Here is a 21,832-nt window from a genome sequence, read left to right on the forward strand (position 1 = left end):
ATTGACCAATATTCTGAACTTCCTCTCCATAATGGATGTGGTAACCAGATATGGAAGGATACGTACTGAATTGTGTTGCGCTGTTCAGCTTTAGATTGACTTTGTATCTTTATAAAAAGATAACCAGAAACAGACTGGAGTCTTTTTCAGCTACCCTGAGCTTAAAGCAACTGTTTATCATCAAAATGAAGTTAACGATTGTAAATTCATAAATAGCAGTACGCTGAAACACCTAATAGCAGGATGGGGGGTATAATGAATAATTGCATCTTCCTCATTTACGGTATTCAAGTTGGAACTTTTCAGCAGAGGACAACTGCTGAAATACCCTTCACTATAAAAGGATTCATAACATGACGCTGCAGCAACCATTTATGTTGGTGATAGTCTTCCTGCATTTAGGGCTTGAATGGGCTGAACTAGCCCGAAGGCCTGTAGGGGATGGCCTGACTTGGACTGCACATGAGCTACATGTCAGGCCAAGGGGTGGCAATGGTTGGGTTGGAGTCATGTGGAGCCCGGCCCATTTACTAAACGGGCCAAGAATTATGACTGCCACCCACTACCTTGTCGCCCAACCCGACCCACTTAAAATTCAGCTAGCGCAAGCCCAACCTACCCGATCTGACCCATTTAGGTTTAATAGGGTTGGACTCAACCTAGTATCTATACTTATCGTCTATTAATTTGTTTCGGGGTTTGCACAGGTTCAGGTAGGGTCATCTGGCCTAGCCCATTGATAAGCCATATCGGGGGTCAAGTTGGGTAAGGTTCAACCCGAGCCTGGCCCATATCCATTTACTTAAGTGGCCTATATTTTAATCCAGGACCTTCCCAGTGCCCATTTAGCTTGGACCTTCCCAGTGCCCATTTAGCTTGGCCCAGACCTGCCACAAAAGTGGGTCAGGCTAGTTGACTCATGAGTTTACCCAACCCATTACCACCCCTAGTGCCCGTTGAGCTGGATTGGAGGCTAAACTAATGACTCGATATTGGGCTTAGGTTGACAGCCTTTACTATTTTGGCTTCATGTGAGTTTGAGTCCAAGCATGTTCTTGGCTGTCACAGGCTAGAGTCGTGCCTGAATTTGCAATTCCATTGTTCTGTCTGGCTCAATTTCAGGCATGACAAATAAACAGGCTAGTATCAGGCCTATCCTAGTCTTGGACAACCATTGACTGCCTCAACTACTATTAGGAATGCATTTGTTGCAGCAACTCTGCTAAAACAACCCACCAGTGAGCAGATATATCTACTTACACCATTTAAATGGTGATTGCATGTGGAAATATATCTATTCTAGAAATGTTTGATTGACAGAGAAATGTTGCTAAAATCCATCTCAGAACTGTTAAAATTACAGGATAAGAAATGTAAATGTGCAAACGCATGAGCAAACTGATATCTTTTGGTGTAAACCCATGTTGAGAAACAGATGGATTGAGGCAATGTCTCTTCAATATGATTTAGTGAAAATATTCCTTGCTGGTCAAGTGTGAAAATGATGGCAACCACTAGGGTATATTTCAGTAATTATGGAATAAACTGGTGAAATTTATTGGAGAAGACATTTCTGAGGTAAGTTGGAAATTCCTGGGCAATACAATCTTGATGGTTGGTAAGACGTATAACTGGGACTCAAGTGGCAATGAAGTTGAGGGCAGGCTAAAGATTGCAGTCAGAACTTGCAGTTAATAGTACATCCGCAGTCTCAGTTGAGTAGAACCTTTTTGTTGGAAGTGTTATTAGAAGTAGTTTCACCTGATGGTTCAGGTGATGTAGATTGAGGCAATACACCCAAGATTATCTTCTCAAGTTGTGTTCTAGTTCCTAGCAATTAGCAGGGATTTAGTTACAGAATGCAACTTGCCTGGGGATTGTTCTATGAACTTGGTTGATCACTTGATCTATTATTTTTCTGTCGGTGGGACATTTAATAGCCTGGTCATTGGATCAATGCAGCTAGCCAAAGGTGCTGTAACTGAGGGCTGTGGTAGAGGAATGGATTGATATACGATATCACTGTATTCTTAGACCTGTCTACTGCTAGGATGGATCCATTAAGTTTGGGTTCATTCACAACAAGATCAGATTTATTACAGAGTCTGGCCTGTGTATTTCTCTTTTCTAATGGGGCTTTTGGCCTGGGTGTCTTCATGTAGCCTTTTGGGCACTCTTTTTCTTATTAAAGAATTTTATTACCTTTCTTTTATTTTTGGAAAAAATAAAGAAATTCAGAGTCTGGCTTTTCCTATGACTAAGGTGCATTTCCTTAACTAATCCACTGCCTAATGAGTCACCAAAGTAATGTTGGTGAGCAAGTGTACAAAGAACAAATGCTTTTCCATCTTGAGAACTTGCAATTTCTTCCTCCTCAATAAGAGTGCTTTTCATTTTCCATCGTGAGCCTATATAATTAAACCCCTTAACACCATTATGACAAATTGACCCAAGCAACTGAAGTAGAACCTAAACTTCATGACTGGCTGTATCATTAAACTAGTCAACCATATGATATCCCATTTTGAACTATTTCATCTGGTTCTTAGGTTTTTCCACCACATGCAAATCCTCCACGTGTGTTCGAGTTTCGACTCCATTTACCCTTCCATATCCATCCACAAAGCATTCAAGTGTAGACTGCATCACTCAGAAAAGAGCCCAAAATTGTCTCCGCTGATCTAGAAAGCTATCCGATCAGAATATGAACTTCTTTAACATCAGAAGTGAAGGAAATTGAGCCTTGCGATGTATTCCTTGTTGATTAAAATCGCATTTTCACCCACCTAATTGCATCGAGCATGTACACCAGCTTATTGATAAGATGGCGTGATTGCACAACTTATTAACTGATCTTTCCCATGCATAACGTATCATGGATTGTGATTCATGCTCTCTGGTTCTTTGATTCTCATAAACCACATGGTCCAAATTATTTCAGCAATCATATCAAAACACCTATCCCAAAGATACCTTCAATTCGTCACCATTCAAACATCAAAGAGTACATCCATGGTGGAAATGCCTTTCTATTAGGGAAATAACCCTGTATTCTCATGGTGCTTCCATTATCGTTAAACAACATTGAATGTGTGTCCTTGCAAGATTCCACCTCTGCCATTTGGTTACGTCAATTTCTTGTGTCCTTGGCTGATGCAAACAACATAACCCTGGAAACAAGATGGTTTCGTTGGACTTGTCTGTCATGAAGGCTTTACTTTCCCTTTGTGAGATAACATGTTTGCGTGTGATATTTTTATTCTATCATACGAACATTGTGGCACAATGTCTTGTGTCCTTGGCTGATGCAAACAACATAACCCTGGAAACAAGATGGTTCAGTTGGACTTGTCTGTCATGAAGTCTTTAATTTTCCTTGTCTTTTGATCTCTTCTTATAGTAAACAAATGTGCTTCCATGCTTTTTGTTGACAGTGCTTTACTTTCCCTTTGTGAGATAGCATGTTTGCATGTGATATTTTTATTCTATCGTACGAAATTTGTGGCACAATGTCTTGTGTCCTTGGCTGATGCAAACAACATAACCCTGGAAACAAGATGGTTCAGTTGGACTTGTCTTTCATGAAGTCTTTACTTTTCCTTGTCTTCTTGATCTGTTCTTATAGTGAACAAATGTGCTTCCGTGCTTTTTGTTGACAGTGCTTCAAAAACCACCTGACAACGCAGTTGATCAAATCATGGTGTCAGGTGCACAGCTTTCATTTTTTCTCCAATCAGATCACAAAAAGACGTTCATGTGGCATTTACTATGAATGTATATCTCAACATCCCTAGTAGTCATCACCATCTCAACTCTTTTGATATATACCGAAGGTACATTGAAGGTAACTTCTACAAAAAAAGATACTAAGAACACAAAAGGCAAGATAACATAACAAATAATCAACACAATAAAATAACATTAATGAATCGATACCATCTCACAAAAATTGTTGATGAACATAAAAAATATTATATAAGCACACAACACAGTGGACCATTCCAGTGATGCAACTTGTCCTTGTAAAGCTTGCTTGTATTGATTTTTTTTTTTTTTTTTGCTAGAAATAATGAAAAGGTTTTGGTTTGCCTATTGAATGAAGTCACTGTTAAGTGGAAAGAATTCTTGCTGCTGTCATTTACTTACTACTTACAAAGTTCCAGATGGTCGGATAACATACTGTGATAAAAATTATTGCTACTGGTTTGGACAGTTGAACATTATTTTGTACAACACATGGTGCCCATACAAGGTTGTAGATGTAAGTTTCCGTTTGAGTTAGAGAGGACTTTGGACTCTCAACTGGTTGATGCCATTGTGCCTTTTCCTACATTGGAGCTAGCTCATTTTATAGAACCTTTTAGCAGTTTGGTGGCATGTCCTATGCCATAATCTTTGCAAGGATAAGTTGCAGTGTGGCATTGTACTAACCTTGTTTGGTCCACTTTTCTGGTAGTTTTTTTTTTTTGGTAGATGTTTGCCATCGATTCTGTTACCCAATTATGTTGTTTTGGTCATTAATATATCCTATCTCATGTGTTCTTGTATACTTATATTGTTGTAGTGATGTCGCCAGCTATTTTATTCCTTCGAATATGGAAAGAATGATGGGTTGTAGCTACTAGGTAACCATAATGAATATTATTGCTATTCAGACACTAAAATGTCTCAAGAATGCCAGGAGTCACCATGACATTATGCACACGATGTCAAAGTTTGTGATGGTTGATTACATTCATCTCTCGAGTGTTATAGGTAGTCCCAACAAAACTCTCTTGAGAATAAGAATGTTAGTGCACTTGTCCAAGTGGGAGAAGAACATGATGAAAAGCATGCTTTTATATGAGAAGTTCAGTGGCAACCATCTTGCTTCCAAGGTTATGATATTTGTTTCAGCTGTGTACATGGACATGCATACTTGTCTGCTCAGCACTTTGCAGGTATGAATGGAAAACCCGTAACTATATATATGACAGTTTGTCGATTCAAGAAGTTGCTCATCCCCAGCTCTGGAATCACCTCACATTGGCAACACCTACATGACAAAACGATTCCACCTAGTTCTACGCACCAGCTCAACTGGTACCTGCACACCCTAGAGGCCAAGCAGCCAAAAGAGGGTCATGGAGGGGCCAGACAAATCATTGATCTGAAGGTGTGCACACAATCTTTCCTCATATCAGGTAATAAACACAAGCACCTAAGATTCTGGTGTACACACATGTTGGTCAATCCGCTAAAAAATGGAAAGGACATGCTGAAGTAGTTGGCTGCAAAGAATGGCAGGGAACCCACTGATGCATGTTTTCTGAACACAGCCCACATGCCAACGTGATTATGCCCAACACTTGAAAAGTCTTCAATGGTAAATTTATTAAGATAATTTCAGCATGATTTCAGCTGAGGGATCTCATGAAGAAGGATTACGATATCTTTCGACATAAAAATGCATTTCTTGTTCTGCATTGGAAATGTGGACTTGAAGTATAAAAACAACTAGTCTTTCTCATGTTGCCTATATAGAGGTTTTTACACGTGGGATGATCTGGCATGAACTATCATAATCCATACTGGTGATGGTTATCAATATCATGAGAGTTGAATCATCATCATCTAAGCCTTATCCCAACTAATTGGGGTCAGCTATATCATGAGAGTTTAATATTACTCACTATTTATGCAATTTTAAAGTTAATTTCTTCACCTGTTTGGAAGTGCTCTCAAGTGTCCCGCACGGCTACCTCTAAATGACCATGCACCAGTTATTTTTATAGAAATGAATAAAGTAACAAGTAAAATAAAAGGTAAGGAAATTTAAATGCATAACAAAATGTCACAAATGAATGACAATTGCCAAAAAAAGTCTAAAGCTGTATACTAACAGAGATAATCAACTAAAATAGCAATCCAGCAATAAATTAATAAAGGCACATTTTAAAAATAATAATAATAATAAGGGTTCATTTGGTTGCACCAAATATCATGATTTGTCTGTCTAATCTGGTTCAAATTTTCATGATATTTCTTGATATTGGTGCAACCAACTACACCATAAATAAATAAATAATCAAATAGCAATACATCATGCAATAACTAAAAAGGTCATAACATATAAAAGGGTGTATTTTTAGAAGAAAACTGAGTATTTATTTAAGGAAACCTTGACTTCTGAAGTTGAACTCAACACTTGTTGTTCCTCTTTTGCTTTGTGGTATCGATCAATTACAGACTTCATGCTGAAAAGAATAACATCGTGGTCAGATTTTCTAATTTTTTTTTTAATGCAATTAGCAGACAATACAATAGATATGCAGTTGCTAACACAAGGAATATTATTGGTTGCCTTCATCATGACAGAGCAGAAGTAATGAAATTCTGATCAGGATATCTAATGGCTGGATTTAAGTCTTTGGTCAATACCACAGCAAACCTAACATAGAACTATTCATCTATTTACTAGGGAAATCTCCCATTTTCCCTAAATTCATCCTATAAGTTTCCAGATTTTTTTTTGAATTGGATTAATTGAATTATTCCAGAATCAACCTTGTAGCATCTGTCCCTATCACATGGACAGCTTGGATCACCTAACCGTGTGCCCACTGGTAGAAAAATAACAACTTCACTGTACTATAGAAACCGAGGTATTCTGTATTGGTAACGGTGGCCGTAATGGTCACCACCATTACCAATACGGGGGCGTCACGACCGTTACAACTCCTATAACCATTGAGAATTTTCTTTTTTCCCGAAAAAATATGATAAAATATCTAGAAAATCCAAAATAATGTAAATATTCCAAATATGTATTCATTTTTGTTTTGTTTTGTTTTGAACATGTTTATGTTAGTGTAACGGTCCACTCTTTGGTGAGAGTGTTGCATTGGGCTTTCTAATGAATTTGTGAACATGATTATATGTCTCTAATGTTTACACATCACAATCAAGTATTAGAACTAGCAATCGGAAAAAAAAATGCATAAATATTACTTTTTCAATTTTTTTTTTTTAAAAGGTCCTCGGAACTTCTATTCGCTCAAATCACTTCAATCTATGGTTTTAATATTAAAAACTATAGTAAGATCGGTCAAAATATGTTGTAAAATAATCTAGGAGAGTTTTAGGAATGAGAAAGGTGAAAAAATGAGGAGAAAATGGATTTTTTTTTAAAAAAAAGTGGTTGTTTTTCAACCGTTACGGGGTAACAATCATTATGCCTCGTAACGGCCTTTATGGCTACTGTAACGGCTGATACGGTCCCAAACAACCAACTGCCCTATATCACATAACAGTCATGGCCGTTACCTATATGTATCGGCCGTTACGGGCGTATTGTAATGGATACAGAACACCTTGATAGAAACTATTGAGATGAGCATTGAAAATTACTTCCAACTGCAAACAGAAAACAGGCTGCTATCTTATTTTCATGGAACAGGTAACAAAGGCTTCAAGTAGCATCTTCTCCATTCAACTTGCGACTGTGATGGACCCCATTCATCAAAGTTTGTATTCAAGATCGTACCTTCGGCATAGTTCTGAAACTACATGGTTTGACTAGAAAAATTCCATAGAGTCAACTTGATGAGATTTTGAGCAAAGTCAGTGGAGACTATGCTACTTGGTTTTGAATTGGCAAGGCACATTGAGTTGTCTTGCTGAGTCAGTCCAGTCAACCTTACTGGAGCCAAGTCACATGCAATTTGGGTTAAGAGAAGTAAAAATTGAGTATCCATAGCACAATGTGTTGAGCCATCAGTCAAGGGCCCATGCATCTTTGCCTGCAAGCACATCTCCTTCGTTCGACACTTACTCTGCCGACTCGGATCCATGACACGACATTTGCATGCCCCATAGCCCATCAGAGGTCACATCAGACGGATGGTCACATTTTGACAGCAGCGAAAGTTTTTGACAAATTTTGATGCTGCAGTAAAAGGGTGTTTCCGCCACCTGAAGGAATGGCAAGGACGGCTACCACAGGCGACACATGGCGCATTCATCAAAGCCCAGCTATCACAGGTGACACATGGTGCATTCATCAAAGCGAGCATAGTTGTTGAGAAACATCTGGGCAGGATCCTTCTTGGCCTATGCTGATTGTTGTTCAGTCTCCTTTACTGTACGTCTTCTAGTGTTCAGGCCTGAAGCAAACCTCTACCTCTGCTTGCCATAGTCCAAAGATTCAAAACTTTACCCAACTCGATGTCTAGTCAGATCGGGTTAGCTCAAAGACTCGATAGTCTTTACTTGACTCAATATGTAATAATTAAAAACCATATACACTTATTATGGTAATCAATATTAAAAAAAGGCCACACAAATCACAAACCTTGGTTAGAGATAGGCACTCTTAGGTGAGATTATGTGTTGGAATCATGCTCTTGAACTTCAAATTTTAACTTCTCACCAAGTGGGTGACTTGGATTTTTAAATTTTAAGAAAGGCGTATCATGCCTTGCACCCTTTTAATCCCTTAAACTTTGCTGTATTCACACATCCCCTTGCACATAGATTCACATGCTCACAGGTGTGGGCTTAAACACTGAGCAATGAAATACAGGCTCGGGTATCTGTTCTGAGCAAACACCTGCAAGCGCAGTACCACTGATGGAACAAAGTACCAACATGAGTTGAGTCAAGACTAGAATCAGTCCACAAGTTGACCTGATCTAATTGGAGGTTCGGGTTCGGTTTTTGGTTTTTTCGATTATGCTTTAGACAAACAGTTAAGGAGTATGGCTACTAGTTCTGCCATACTCCTTAACTGTTTGTCTAAAAGTGATGACTCTACTTAAGGTGATGGCTTTTATATGATTGGTCAGATGGAATAGGGAACTTACAGTGGACAACCTTCAAAGGTGGTTGATGATGCTTCCTAATGTATGCTTGATGTGCATGAGCAGCACAGAAACAATGGACCACCTTTTAATTCATTGCAAGTTTTCCTAAGAAGAGCGAGATACATTTCTTAACATTTTTAGCATTCAATGGGTAATGCCAGAGTCTATTGGAGATTTTTCTTTGGGCCACTGACTTAAAAGGGAGAAGGGTATGGTGGCTGGTCCTTGTGGCAGGTTTATGGGCATTGCGGGGAGAAGAACAATTGATTTTTCCGAAATGTAAGTGGCTCAGTGATTTAGGTGGTTAGAAGGGTGAAGCAGTGTGTAGTTTATTGGCCTCTCTCAAAGCCAATCGTTATCTGTAATGTCACCTCTTTTCAGGTTGTAGCTTGCTTTTCTGCCTGAGTTGATTCCTGGTGGTGATTTATAATAAAATTATCATTACCTTCAAAAAAGAAAAAGAAAAAAGACAAGGAATTTTTTCCAAAGTCAATTATTTTTAACATGATATGATGTGTGAGGTGCCTAGTATGCAGCTCTACTTAGGGCTTTAAATGAGCATTGTTTGGGTCGGATATTGGTGACTCTGTGACCCTGTTAAGAACCTAATCAATATGCCAAAAAACCCAGGACTGATGGAACATGTCAAACTAGGCCATTTAAACCATTGGAACTGTAACATTCCACTAAGCTCTGCAGCCGGTGGCTCACTCTTTGGCAGCACTCACTCCGGCTTCTCGTAGCCCTTTCCAGGACATGGCAGCTGCACTCTGGTTACTCAAGTAGCCCTTTTCACTTGGTGCTTGTACTGTGGTTGTTACTCAGGTAGCTCGTTTCCATAGGTCACCTCTTTCGTGACTCGAACATAGGTCATGGTGTTGGCTTTGACACATATTGTCAAGAATCTAACCAATATGCCAAAAGCCTCAAGATTGATGGAACGCATCAAAGCTAGGCCCTTTAAACCATTGGGATCATAAACGTGTAATGTACTTGTGCTATATCCGATCAGATTCAGGTATCCACGGGTGCTTAAGTAGGGTAACCATTTTGATCCAATTTAATTGGATCAGAATCGTTTGACCTGGGTGCTTAAGTAGGGTACCCAAGGATTGTGGTTTTGGGTGGTCGAGCATACTTTTAGAAAAAAAAGAAAAAAGATAGAAAAAGAAGAAGAAGCTTTCCATTGCAAGAAGAAACATATACAGCAGGCTAATTCGGGCAGGCCCACTGACAAAATGAAGCAGCCTCACCTATTGTAAAGCTAAGAAGAAAGCTGAAAAAGAGTTAGGCTATACACTCTTTTTTTTTTTTGTTTGTTTTGTTAGCTTGTTAGTACACCCCACTGTCAGTTCACACTTCACTGTTAGCCACCCCCACTAGGGATAGATACCAAGACCTCAGTGTTGAAACGAGGTATCTTTCACTCAGTTAGGCTATACACTTAAAGCTAAGAAGTTCAGCATACTTGAACAGGCCATTCCATCTTTAAGTGAAAGAGGTTTGGATTGGTTGTACAAGTGGGGCCATGATCTAAATTGTTGATGTGATGGGCCTCACTACAGAAGGGCTATACACTTAAAAATCCCCAAGATGAGAAGATCCTAGCTATAGAATATTTGTCAACTGGCTGAATGAACCGGCTCTGTATTTTCTTTATTAATCAGAGTAATGTTTGAGAGAAATTGAGGCAGATCCAAAACTCAAGCAGACCACACAACAGGAAAAACTGGGGAGAGAAATGCATCCAAACCGTTCATAAGGTTATTCCCCACTGTGATGAACTTATGAACGGTTTGGATGCATTTCTCTCCCCACTGTTTCCTGTCGTGCTTCATTTTGGGCTCATGTCCTAACATGAGCTGGCAAAACGCATGGACTGAGTGGATTTGTCACAAACATCATGGTGGGCCCACTTGGCTTCTGTCGGCAGAAATGGTTGGGGGTTGCAGGCAATCAGCGTCCTTTCTTTAGAGCCATCTATTGGTATGGTCAGGATACTTCCATCTGCATATTTTCATGCATGGACCAAACATCATATGGTCCATAATAGCAATGGTCAACATCCCTAACCATGGCCACACATGTAGAAACTTAAATGTTGAACACTTCCACCAACGTCCTGAATTTCAGTTGGCTCAAGTGGGGCCCGGGCCTTGCAATGCCTTTTTTTTTTTGGCCTTGCAATGCCTAATTACAAAAAGGACAATGATTATGTAATGCGGGAGAAATAATCCCAAACAATCACGTTTCCACAAACATCAAAGAATTAGAGTCTTTTCAAAATAATCAAAATTCTAGAATCTTTTTTGTAGAAAGAGAACTAAGACCGTGTTTGGTTGCCACTTAAAAAAAAATAAAAAATGAGTTACATCTCATTTTAGTTAGCAATAATGATGTATTAGAAAATTTAAAAGAAGAAGAAGAAGAAGAAGATGATTTACATCTCATTTTAGTTAGCAATAATGATATATTAGAATTTTTTGTAAGGGTCAAAAACTAGTCTTCATAACCCATAATTTATACAAATCGTGATCTCTAATACAAAATTAGGGTTAACTAAACAGAGAAACTCATTTTTAAGTGGCAACCAAACAGGTATAAGCATAAAATAGAAAACTGTTTTAATTAAATTCAAATCCCAAACCTACCAAAGCATAAAATAACACAATTGTTTCTGTGACCGCATAATTAAGATTTTAGTCTGAAATGCAATTCAAGTCATAAATAACAGTATCTATTTTTATTTTTTTTTTCCAAAATTCTTCATATTCAAGTTGCCTCTCTCTCTCTCTCTCTCTCTCTCTCTCTCTCTCTCTCTCTCTCTCTCTCTCTCTATATATATATATATATATATATATATTTGAAAGGTGACTGTTTTATCAATAAAGGCCTAGATGAGATATTTACCAGAAATACAACCTCAAAACCAAACAGTGGAAGAAACTAAAGTAGAGCTAGTAAGGGCATTAATATATGTAGAGTCTGATGCATTATATCCAATTTTTCCCTTCTAAAAATTACATCCGGTGACTTGAACTGGTTTTTTTTTTTTTTTTTAATTTATTTATTTAAAGAAAATGGCAATGCCACATATATCATTGATATGAGAAATGTACAATAATTCAGGAGGGCCGGAACAAAAAGACTACGGACCACTCTTATCGTGTCAACTAAGTATGAACAAAAAGAGAAGGACAGGGCGAAGGCAAAAGGGCTAGAAGGAGGAAAACACAGAAGACAGACCGGCTATGGCCTTCTCAAGGAGCCAAGCCCTGTACTATCGAGGACTCGCGCTCCTCTAATAAGTGAAGGGAGATCGGAGCTGCGCCAAAAAATTCTGTCAGGGCACCCTTCATCACTCGCCATCCTTGCTAAAGCGTCCGCCACCGCGTTGCCTTCGCGGAAGATGTGGTCAAAAAGAAGGTTCAGAGAACTCTTCTTGGAGAGAATTTCGCCCATAATATACCATATGTTCCAAGGACAGGCTGCTACCGGGTCCTTTGCCGCGTTGACGGTGACTTGAACTGGCTATGAAAGCATCTGTCATTCGTTTCTGCCTAAATGGCCCAAAGACCAGCAGAGAGCGAAATCTTGATATCCTTGGACGATTGCATTCATGCTATTCCTAATTTCGCTTGCATAAATCTCCATCAGTTATAATTTGAGTGAGATATATTTCTTATTCTTGATTAGATGCCGGATTATAAATAGGATAGTAAGGTTTGTCCCCTTTAAGTAGCATTTTTTGGAATAAATGCTTTCATTTTTATTTTCTAATTTTGTGTTCATATCATTTGGTATTGTCGGCAGATGGGGCGTGATTCAAGTAGTTGGAAGCTGAGATGAATGTTGAACAAAGTGCTATAGATAAAACTCCAAGAACCCATAGAAGAGTGGAGGAAAAGCAATGGCAGTAGCAAGAATCAGTGCAAAACTAGATCACTATGTGGAATAAGCCAACTCGGTAGCTGTCGAGCTTTCTCAAAAGGTTGGCAAGATATTCGCCTTGTCTAGCGCTCTTCATGGGGCAAGCAATGTGGGTGTCGATTTTTCCCACAGATGGACGAGGCATATTAAAGTTGAGTTCCCATGGTTCGATGGGGAAGATCCCTTTGGTTTGGATCTTCATCCCTACCCATATGAAATCTACAATAATAATTTGTATCTAAAATGTGGGGTTCGCATAATCTATTTTGAAGAACAAGTTGTGGAAAGAAATTTTGGTGAAGTGACGGTCAAATCACTACGGCATTATGCACTATGTCCGAGAGACATAAACAAGTCAATTCGATGAAGTCTTTGAGAAAGCCTCGTTAAGCTTCAACCATTTCCAATTTTCAATGTGGTTGTTTTCCGAATGTATGCACTTCAATTCAATGAAACATATGATTTTTTATACCATAAATGCTTTATTGTTGTGCATGCATGGAATGGATATGATTGAGATACTTCTTGGAGGTCTTTGTACCTTCGGAGGATAAAGTAGATATGTTGACGTGAAATACATTGTGAGGTCTAATTTACCTAGGTCTTTATAGACCTAGAATATTACCATGGATCCATAACTAGCATAGACGATGTGACTGTTATGCGTACGGTGAGTCTTTACCATGGACATTGTCCTCACACATGTGGCTGTGTGCATATACATACATATATTGGATGGAGAAAGCCAAGCTAGCTTAAGAATGAGATAAAAATAGAATAATAAAAAATACTATGGAGGTCACTTTAATTTTAGCACTTAGCTTTAAATAAATAAAACATGCTGTTCTTTCCGGTATGATTTAAAGTCAAAATTCCAAAATTGGTTATGCTGACGGTTAGAAATTACGATAGATTTTTTATTTTTATTTTCAAAATGTGTATATTAGATGAGGGAACTATACAACATCATTACACAATGTCTATCCAGGCCACCCTCCGCAACAAAAAGGTGAAAGGGGCAGCCTATGATGACCCTCATAAGTTAAGACTAAGAAAATTTTAGCACTTAGCTTATCTCCTTGATTCCATTGTTCAAAAATTGATTCGCATAAAAGAGTGACATTTCTACCCATTTGTTAGTAAAAGTTAATAGATTCATATGGGTAAGGGAACTAGTATTTATTAAGTATATGTAGATATAGTTGTCTAGTTATCTGCCTATTCCATCTTTTATCAAAATTCATCTTGAAGCAGCATCGGCTGTACTTCATCCAAGCATCGATGGTTAAGTATGAGCTTGGTATTAGCTTATACTTCTTATGCTTGGTACACTTATTGTTAGATTTGAGAAGACCTAGGGGCCTTGTGTGGACTTGGTTGATTACTTCAGTTCACAAATGTGAATCATAGTGAGTTGCTACTTAATTTTCTCACAGGAATTATGAATCATAGTGGATTTAGCATTATATCAAGAATTGGACTGGTTGATCAACATGGCCAACCAAACTTGATTTTACAAATTACTTTAATTAAACATATGTTTAAAATATATGCATTATTTTATAAAATCAACGGTTTTAATTTTTTCGTATGACCAATCATGGCCGTGGAATATGGTGGGCCATATAATGGGCTTAAAGAGGTATATAGAAGGATATGTTATAATATCATGAGAAAGGTGATGGTGCACATCATTGTGGTCTGCAAGTGAATTAGTGCGCTTTTAGATGTAATCAAAAAAATTTACTGTCTATGAGTAAACCGACAGGACTAAATCGTATTCTTCAGTGTGCACATTGGATAAATAAGTGAGATAAATTCAAGATTAAAGAAAATCAATGCAAATTAATATATTTCAAACCCAAGGGATTACATGTACATGCATACATAAAGCTAGCTAGCTAACTTGCTGTATAAGTTACCTTAAATTCTAAGCAAGAGTAAAACTCTAATATAATCCTAACCATTCAGTACTTCTAATCCTAACCATATATTTCAATATAACTTCTAAAATGCCAAAATACCCTAATATCCTTTCAGAACCATCAAGAGACTGAATGTGGTTCTACACATAATCATGAACACAGGTCCACGAGCAAATTAGCAAGGACCAAGTTGTATCCTTTCAATGCACATGCCAGATTAACAACTGAGATAAATTCAAGCTTAAAGAAAATCAATTAAAATCAACTATATTCAAACTCAAGGATTACATGCATATATAGAGCTAGGCAATTTTCTCTCCAAGTTATCTTAATCACTAAGCAGAGAAAGAAAACCTCAATATAATCCTAGCCATCCATGACTTCTAAACCTAAATATCTATTCCAAATAACTAAAAGGACTAAAATACCTTGGTTTCTCATCACAACAATTCAATGTGAATGTTGTCAAAATCATTATCGTATCGGAAATCGTAATAAAGGTTGAATCCTATTGCAAATCGCAACATTTCTTCTATGATCTTCTTAAAAATATGAAAATAGAAATAAATAAATAAAAATTAAAAACTCAGCAATCATCCTTTTGCCACCAATATGCACCAAGTAACTATGTCATGATGGGACATCGTTGGTGGCGATCTTCATAAAGCCACTGAGCATATCTTTCTTAGAGGGAGTCTCCCTAGGGCTGTGTCAGCCACCCTAATCTGTCTCATCCCCAAACGGATCTCTCCGAAATCCTTTTCTCATTTCCGCCCCATTAGTCTTTGCAACTGCCTTTATAAGATTATTGCAAGTGTCATCTCAGCTCGTCTCAGCGAAGTACTACCTTAGATAATCTCTCCCGAACAGGGCGCTTTTGTTAAGGGCCGATCTATGTCTGAAAGTATAGCTCTTGCTCAAGAAATGGTCAGGGATCTAAACAAGAAAGCTCGTGGGGGAAACATAATCCTGAAACTGGATATGGAGAAAGCCTATGACCAGCTAGATTGGCACTTCCTCAAGCAGGTTCTTCTAAAATTCGGTTTTAGTACCGATTGGGTGAGCATGGTCGAAAAATGCTAGAACAACGCCTGGTTTTCTGTCCTCATCAACGAGGAAGCTACTGGATTTTTCAAGTCCGCGAGGGGAATTCGTCAAGGAGACCTCCTCTCCCCTAGCCTCTTTATTTTGGCGGTTGAGGTGCTTAGCAGGGGTATAAATCGCCTCATATCCCAAGGTCGCTACCAACCTTTCAAGCTCAGAAGGAACTGCTATCAGATTTCGCACCTTCTTTACGCCGATGACACCCTTCTCTTTCTCAACGCAGGCCAACAATCTCTTCGAGCGCTCACTGCTTTTCTTGAAAAGTACCAACTTGCCTCTGGTCAAAGGGTCAACCTTCACAAGAGTGCCCTATTATGCTCATCCAAAATTTCCTCCTCCAGAATCAGGGTCATTGAGAACACGTTGGGAATCTCCGAGTGCCACTCGGGTCTGACTTACTTAGGAGTCCCAATTACATTTGGCAGGGTGTCCCCTAGATCGTTCCAACCCTTGATCCAGAAGATTGAAAATCACATCTGCGGGTGGTGAGCTCGGTGTCTCTCCCAAGCTGGGCGATTGGTCCTCGTCCGCCATGTTCTCAGTAGCATCCCAGTTCACACTTTGGCCGCCACGGTGGTGCCCACCTCGGTTCTCGCCTCGCTCAAACAGCGTTTCGCTAACTTCCTATGGGGTTGTGTGGACAAGAAAAACAAGCTACACTGGATTAGTTGGAAATCCATAGTCTTACCTACTTCCGAAGGTGGCCTAGGAATTAGGCTGTTGGCTGATTCCATGAAAGAACTACGACTGAAGCTGGGTTGGGTTATCAGATGTAATGACGTAGGCAATCTGTGGAAAGACTACATGTGCTCGAAATACCATGCAGATCTTTCCTTCTCGGGTCAGATCCAGACGTCCACTTTCACCTCTCCGTTCTGGAAGAAGCTCCTCTCCCTCCTTCCTTTGCTGGACCAACATGTGCGGTGGTAAATTGGTCATGGTACCTGCTTCTTCTGGACCGATAACTGGACAGGGCTGGGCCCTCTGTCTTTGCTGGCCACGCAGCCAGTTCCCCAGCAGCTGCTTCAAACCATGGTGAACCAGGTGCTGGGCCCGTCCGGCCCTCTCCCCCCCTCATCTAGCTTCGAGTTTCTGCTGCAACAGGTGATAGATTTTGTCTTCCAAGCAGGTTTCTGCCTCTCGGATAAGCCTGATTCTAGGGTCTGGGCTCTCACCCCTCACGGAGATTTCTCGATGCGATCAACTTGGAACCTATGCAGGACTACTCAACCGTGCAAGGAATAGTCCCGGTGGGTTTGGCACGCTTGCCTACCCCCGCGGATCTCTATGTTCGTCTGGCGCTTGTTGCATAACGCCATCCCTCTCGATGAGGCAATTAAACGGCGGGGAGTATCGATTGCCTCCCGCTGCGACTGTAGTACGAATTCCTCCTCAAATTGTCATGCGATGGAGTCCATTCATCACGTCTTCATTCGCAGCCCAGTGGCTACGACAATATGGGCTTTTTTGCGGACATTTTTGGGATTGTCAGCTATTACTCTCCATCCATCCACGGTATGTTGGCATTATGGTGGAGCAATGAGAACTCTCGTCGTAGATCCACTCTAGCCCAAAAGATTGCCCCTTGCGTCATTCTCTAGGAGATTTGGAAGGCTCGAAATGCCACCAGATTCGACGAGATCAGGATCCATGCTCCGTCCATCAGTTAAAACGTGAAGCGCAGCCTCGTTTCTCTGGCCTCCCTGCACCCTGACATCCTCCACCTCCCCGCCAGCATATCGTCTTTGGCCGTCCTAGGATTATCTTCTCTTCGTCGGATTACAGCCCCTCCAATTGTGGTTCGATGGCAGAAACCTCCCTAGGGCTGGAGCAAACTAAACGTCGATGGGTCTGCGATTGGGAACCCGGGCCCTTCGGGTGGCAGTAGCTTATGTAGGAATGATACAGGCGACTTCATCTTCGGTTTCTCTGCTGGCTATGGGCCTGGTTCCAACGTCTTTGCAGAGCTCAGGGCCATTCATGATGGGCTGGTGTTTTGTGTCAACTTCGGCTTGCAGCAAATTATAGTGGTGTCTGATTCGCGGTTGGTAGTTGATTTCTTAAATGGAGCGCAGAATCCCTCTTAGAAATGGTCTTACTGGATGGGCCGTATAAATCGTTTTCGTTTGAACATACAAGTCATTTTCTCCCACATTTATCGCGAGGGTAACGACCCAGCAGATGGGTTGGCCCGCTGGGGTAGTAGGTGTCAGGAGTCCTCTCTAATCAGGGATTTCGGCCTCCTCCCTCGCCGGGTCAGGGGCAGCATTTTCCTTGACAAAGTTGGCCTCAGTTCAGTTTGGTTGGCCCCAGACAGGTTCAGTCCAGGCTAACTCAGTCTGAAAGTCCCTCAGTCCTCTAATTGCTATGTAATGAGCCGTCCTCTATACATGATCTCTGTGTATAGTCCATTTACGATAGGTACCTATCAGGCTCTTTTAATCTTGTAGGGGCCCAAAAGTCCTCTTGTAATTCTTTGCATATATTAAAAAAAAAAAAAAAAAAAAGGAAGGAAGAAGAAAAGTAATATCATGTCATGATAGTATTGAAGGATTCTTATCTTTAAAGAAGAAAAAGAATTCTTTTTTTTTTTCCTTAAAACATACACGGATCCTTTAATAATTTATTTTCTTGTTAACTTTTTTAAATATACAATCACATAGGAAAAGCGGCATTTGATTCTTTAGATCAACAAAAAGAAAGATATTTTAATCCTAATCATCATTCCACAATATATATATATATATATATATATATATATATATATATATATATATATATATATATATAAGTCAACATGAATTTGGTGTTTTGACCAGTTAAGAAGTAAGAAATCATTGAAAAAGAAAACTCTACGATTTAACAATAAAGAGAATATATATAATTTAATCTCTTATAAAGAATAAAAGAAAATAATTTACAGTTTTAAAACTATTCTTTCTTTCTTTCTTCGTCTTCTTCTTCTTCTTTTTCGTGTGTGTGTGTGTGTGTGTGTGTGTGTGTGTGTGAAAAGGTTATTTTCTAAATTATTTTTAAAAGCCGCACTTCAAAAACATAAAATGAAAGCCAAGTGAAATTTAAAATAGAAGAGTTCAAGTATAATTTGAATCATAAAATCAGGATTTGAATTATAAATCATAGGATTATTATTTTAAAAAAATATATAGAGAAATTGAAATTGAAATATTGCAAAATTGCTTGTGTTGTTTTTCATTGAGTACAACTTTGAATTTATACAAGAAGAATGACCTAAAAAAGGAAGATTACAATGAAATCAAATCTATCTTAAATTAATTACATCCTAATTAAATCTTGATACAAAATGAAAACAAAAAATAATAAGAAGAAAAAAAAAATCGTATCATTCCTAAAACTCCCTCAAGTTGGAGCGTTGAGATCCATAATGCCCAACTTGCTAAGTAGAAGATAAAATTGGTCGCAACCAAGAGCTTTGGTGAAGATGCCCATAAGTTGGTGATTAGTGGGTACGTAAGAAGTGGGGATGACCCCGGAAGTTATCTTTTCTTAGACAAGTTGACAATCAATCTCGATATGTTTGGTCCCTTCATGAAAAACTAGATTGGTGGCTATGTGAAGAATAGCTTAATTGTCATAATGGAGGCGTATGGGATGGGGATGTTGAACATCTAGATCTTGGAGGACCGTTTTGAGCCAAGTGAGTTCACAAGTAGCATTGGCCATGACGCGGTACTCGGCTTCGACAGATGACATGGAGATAGTGGTTTGTTTTTTCCCCAAGATATAGGACTACTCTCAATCATCATAAAGTAACCCATAGAAGAACAATGAGTCTTGTGGCAACTGGCCCAGTCAGAATCACAATAAGCTCATACCTGGAGGGAGCCAGTAGAGGGCAAAAAGATGCCCTTGTCAGGAGAAGACTTACGATATTGGAGTACTCAAATAGTTGCATCATAATAGGGCCGGTGCATAGAGTGTGCATGAACTAGTTGATAATGTTGACCGCATAAACAATGTCGATTCGAGTGATGGTTAAGTATATGAGATGTCCAACAAGTCATCGATATACGAAGATATATGGAAGAAAAGTGTCAAATTCATAGGCGAAACACAAATTCTCTTCCATAGGAAAAGTGGTGGGCTGAGCTCCAAGATGCCCACTATCTTTGAGAATGTCAAGTGTATATTGGTGTTCATTAAGAAAAATCCTTTTTTTTTTTTTGGAAACAACCACCTCAATTTTTAAAAGGTATTTCAACGGGTCGAGATCTTTAATGTGAAACTTGGTTTGAAGAAATACCTTTAAGGCAGTAATGGCGATTCCAATAACAGGGTTGAACTATGAGTGATGCACAATGGTACGGCCCACTGTGTGAACCTTGGGATAACTAAAGTGGTTATCGAATTAGACTCGAAATTTGTGGTGGATTCCTTCTACGAGCGGTCCAATATTGCATGGAAATGGAGGCAATGGCTAACAGGGATAGGTCTAAAAAAGAGGGGAAGTTTTGTGTTCACCCTCATCCCGAGAAAAGGCAATGGCCCGGCAGATGGGTTGGCTAGAGAAGGAAGCAATAGTCAAGGAAATCAGGTTTTCAGGAAGGCCTCCGACCTACCTCTCCTTGTCGAGGGCCTATATCTGTTAGATAAGGTGGGGTTGGGGTCGATTAGAGAACTTTCGGTGGGAAACAAGTGACCGGTCCTCAAGGTGCATTTGTAAATAGATATGATAGGCGGGCCAGACTTTTTTGCTATCTGGAGGCCGCTGAATAGTCAGTGTTCTGTAAATTTTATGTGATCAATGAATGGCTATAGTTCCTTTTTTTTAAAAAAAAAGAAAAGAAAAGATGCAGTAATGGCAATTGGATCATTTCCTATAAGGATAATATCATTACATAAACGAGGACAACCATGAAGAGAGTGCCATTTTAATGCATTAAAAGAGAATAATCCATTAAGGATTAATGATAACCAACTTCTTTGAGTGTAGATGAAAATTTCGCAAACCAGTTTCACGATGCTTAATGGAGACTAGAGAGAGATTTGTGAAGGCAAAAAACAAATTGCTCTCCCTATTTCGCAAAGTCGGGGGAATCTTTATGTAGACTATTTTTATGAAGGTCTTTATGAAGGAAAGAATTGTTGACATCAAGTTGATGGAGTAGCCAATGTGAATAACAACTATGGTCAAGAGACAGCGTACCATAACTACTTTGACAATGGGTGCAAATATTTCATGAAAATCAAGACCCTCAATCTGATTGTATCCTTTTTCCACCAAATGTGTTTTGAAACGTTCAATGGTTCTATCAACACGATATTTAATTTTGCACACTGATTTGCACTCAATGGGCATTTTTCTTAGTGGGAAGTGTTGCAAGGTCCAGTTTGATTATGCTCTAATGCTTTGATTTCTGCTTCCATTGCTTCATGCCAATGAAGAATTTTAACAACTTGAGCGAATGATGTTGGCTCATCATGAAAAGAAATAGACTAAAATAGGATAACATGGTTAGTAGAGAAATGATTATATGAAAGAAAGTTGGATATGGGATAGAGAGTACCTATAAAGGGTTGTGAATGAGGCGAAGCAAAAGAGAATGGGGGAAGAAGGGTGGGATAGACATAGTCATTGAGGTGAGTAGGTTGGGTAATAGTATGTTGGGAGTGATGAGGACCAGGAGGTGGTGCATTGGTTGAAGGTCGAGGTTCAGGAGAGAAATGGGCAAGTGATCATCTTTACTTCGCTAATCAATAAACATGGGAATGACAGGAGATGTATCGATTGCGAGATTGATGTTCTAAAAGGGGAATATAGATTCAACAAATGTGACATCCTGAGAAGTGAAAATACATCTGCATTCTAAGTCATAAACTCGATAGCCACATTGATAGAATGGATAACCAACAAAGATGCATTTAAAGGTACAAGGGACAAATTTATGTCGATGACTGTGAATGGTATCAGCATAGCACAAGTAGCCAAAAGTACGAAGATAATCATGGGTACAAAATTTTATATGGGGTTCAACCATTTAAAATATGTGT

At 39.2% G+C, this 21,832-nt stretch overlaps 1 protein-coding gene and 1 long non-coding RNA gene across 8 annotated transcripts in view; one reads left to right on the forward strand and one right to left on the reverse strand.

The window, feature by feature from the left end:
* The window catches only part of LOC131229607 (uncharacterized), a 49,971-nt gene extending 41,629 nt beyond the window's left edge, over positions 1-8,342 (forward strand). For 5 of the 6 annotated variants that reach the window (XR_009163476.1, XR_009163477.1, XR_009163474.1 and 2 more), the window contains one exon: positions 3,660-8,342. This is a non-coding gene — a long non-coding RNA (uncharacterized LOC131229607). The remainder of the gene's footprint in view (positions 1-3,659) is intronic. The other variant, XR_009163478.1, reaches the window with a different exon arrangement.
* The window catches only part of LOC131229605 (MADS-box transcription factor 23-like), a 38,012-nt gene that overhangs the window by 10,358 nt on the left and 5,822 nt on the right, over positions 1-21,832 (reverse strand). For both annotated transcript variants that reach the window (XM_058225600.1, XM_058225601.1), the window contains exon 2: positions 6,161-6,236. In XM_058225600.1, coding sequence (XP_058081583.1) covers positions 6,161-6,236 — 76 coding nt within the window. The remainder of the gene's footprint in view (positions 1-6,160; positions 6,237-21,832) is intronic.

Source organism: Magnolia sinica, chromosome 16 (genome assembly GCF_029962835.1).
Source record: "Magnolia sinica isolate HGM2019 chromosome 16, MsV1, whole genome shotgun sequence".
In the NCBI taxonomy this organism is placed as follows: Eukaryota; Viridiplantae; Streptophyta; class Magnoliopsida; order Magnoliales; family Magnoliaceae; genus Magnolia; species Magnolia sinica.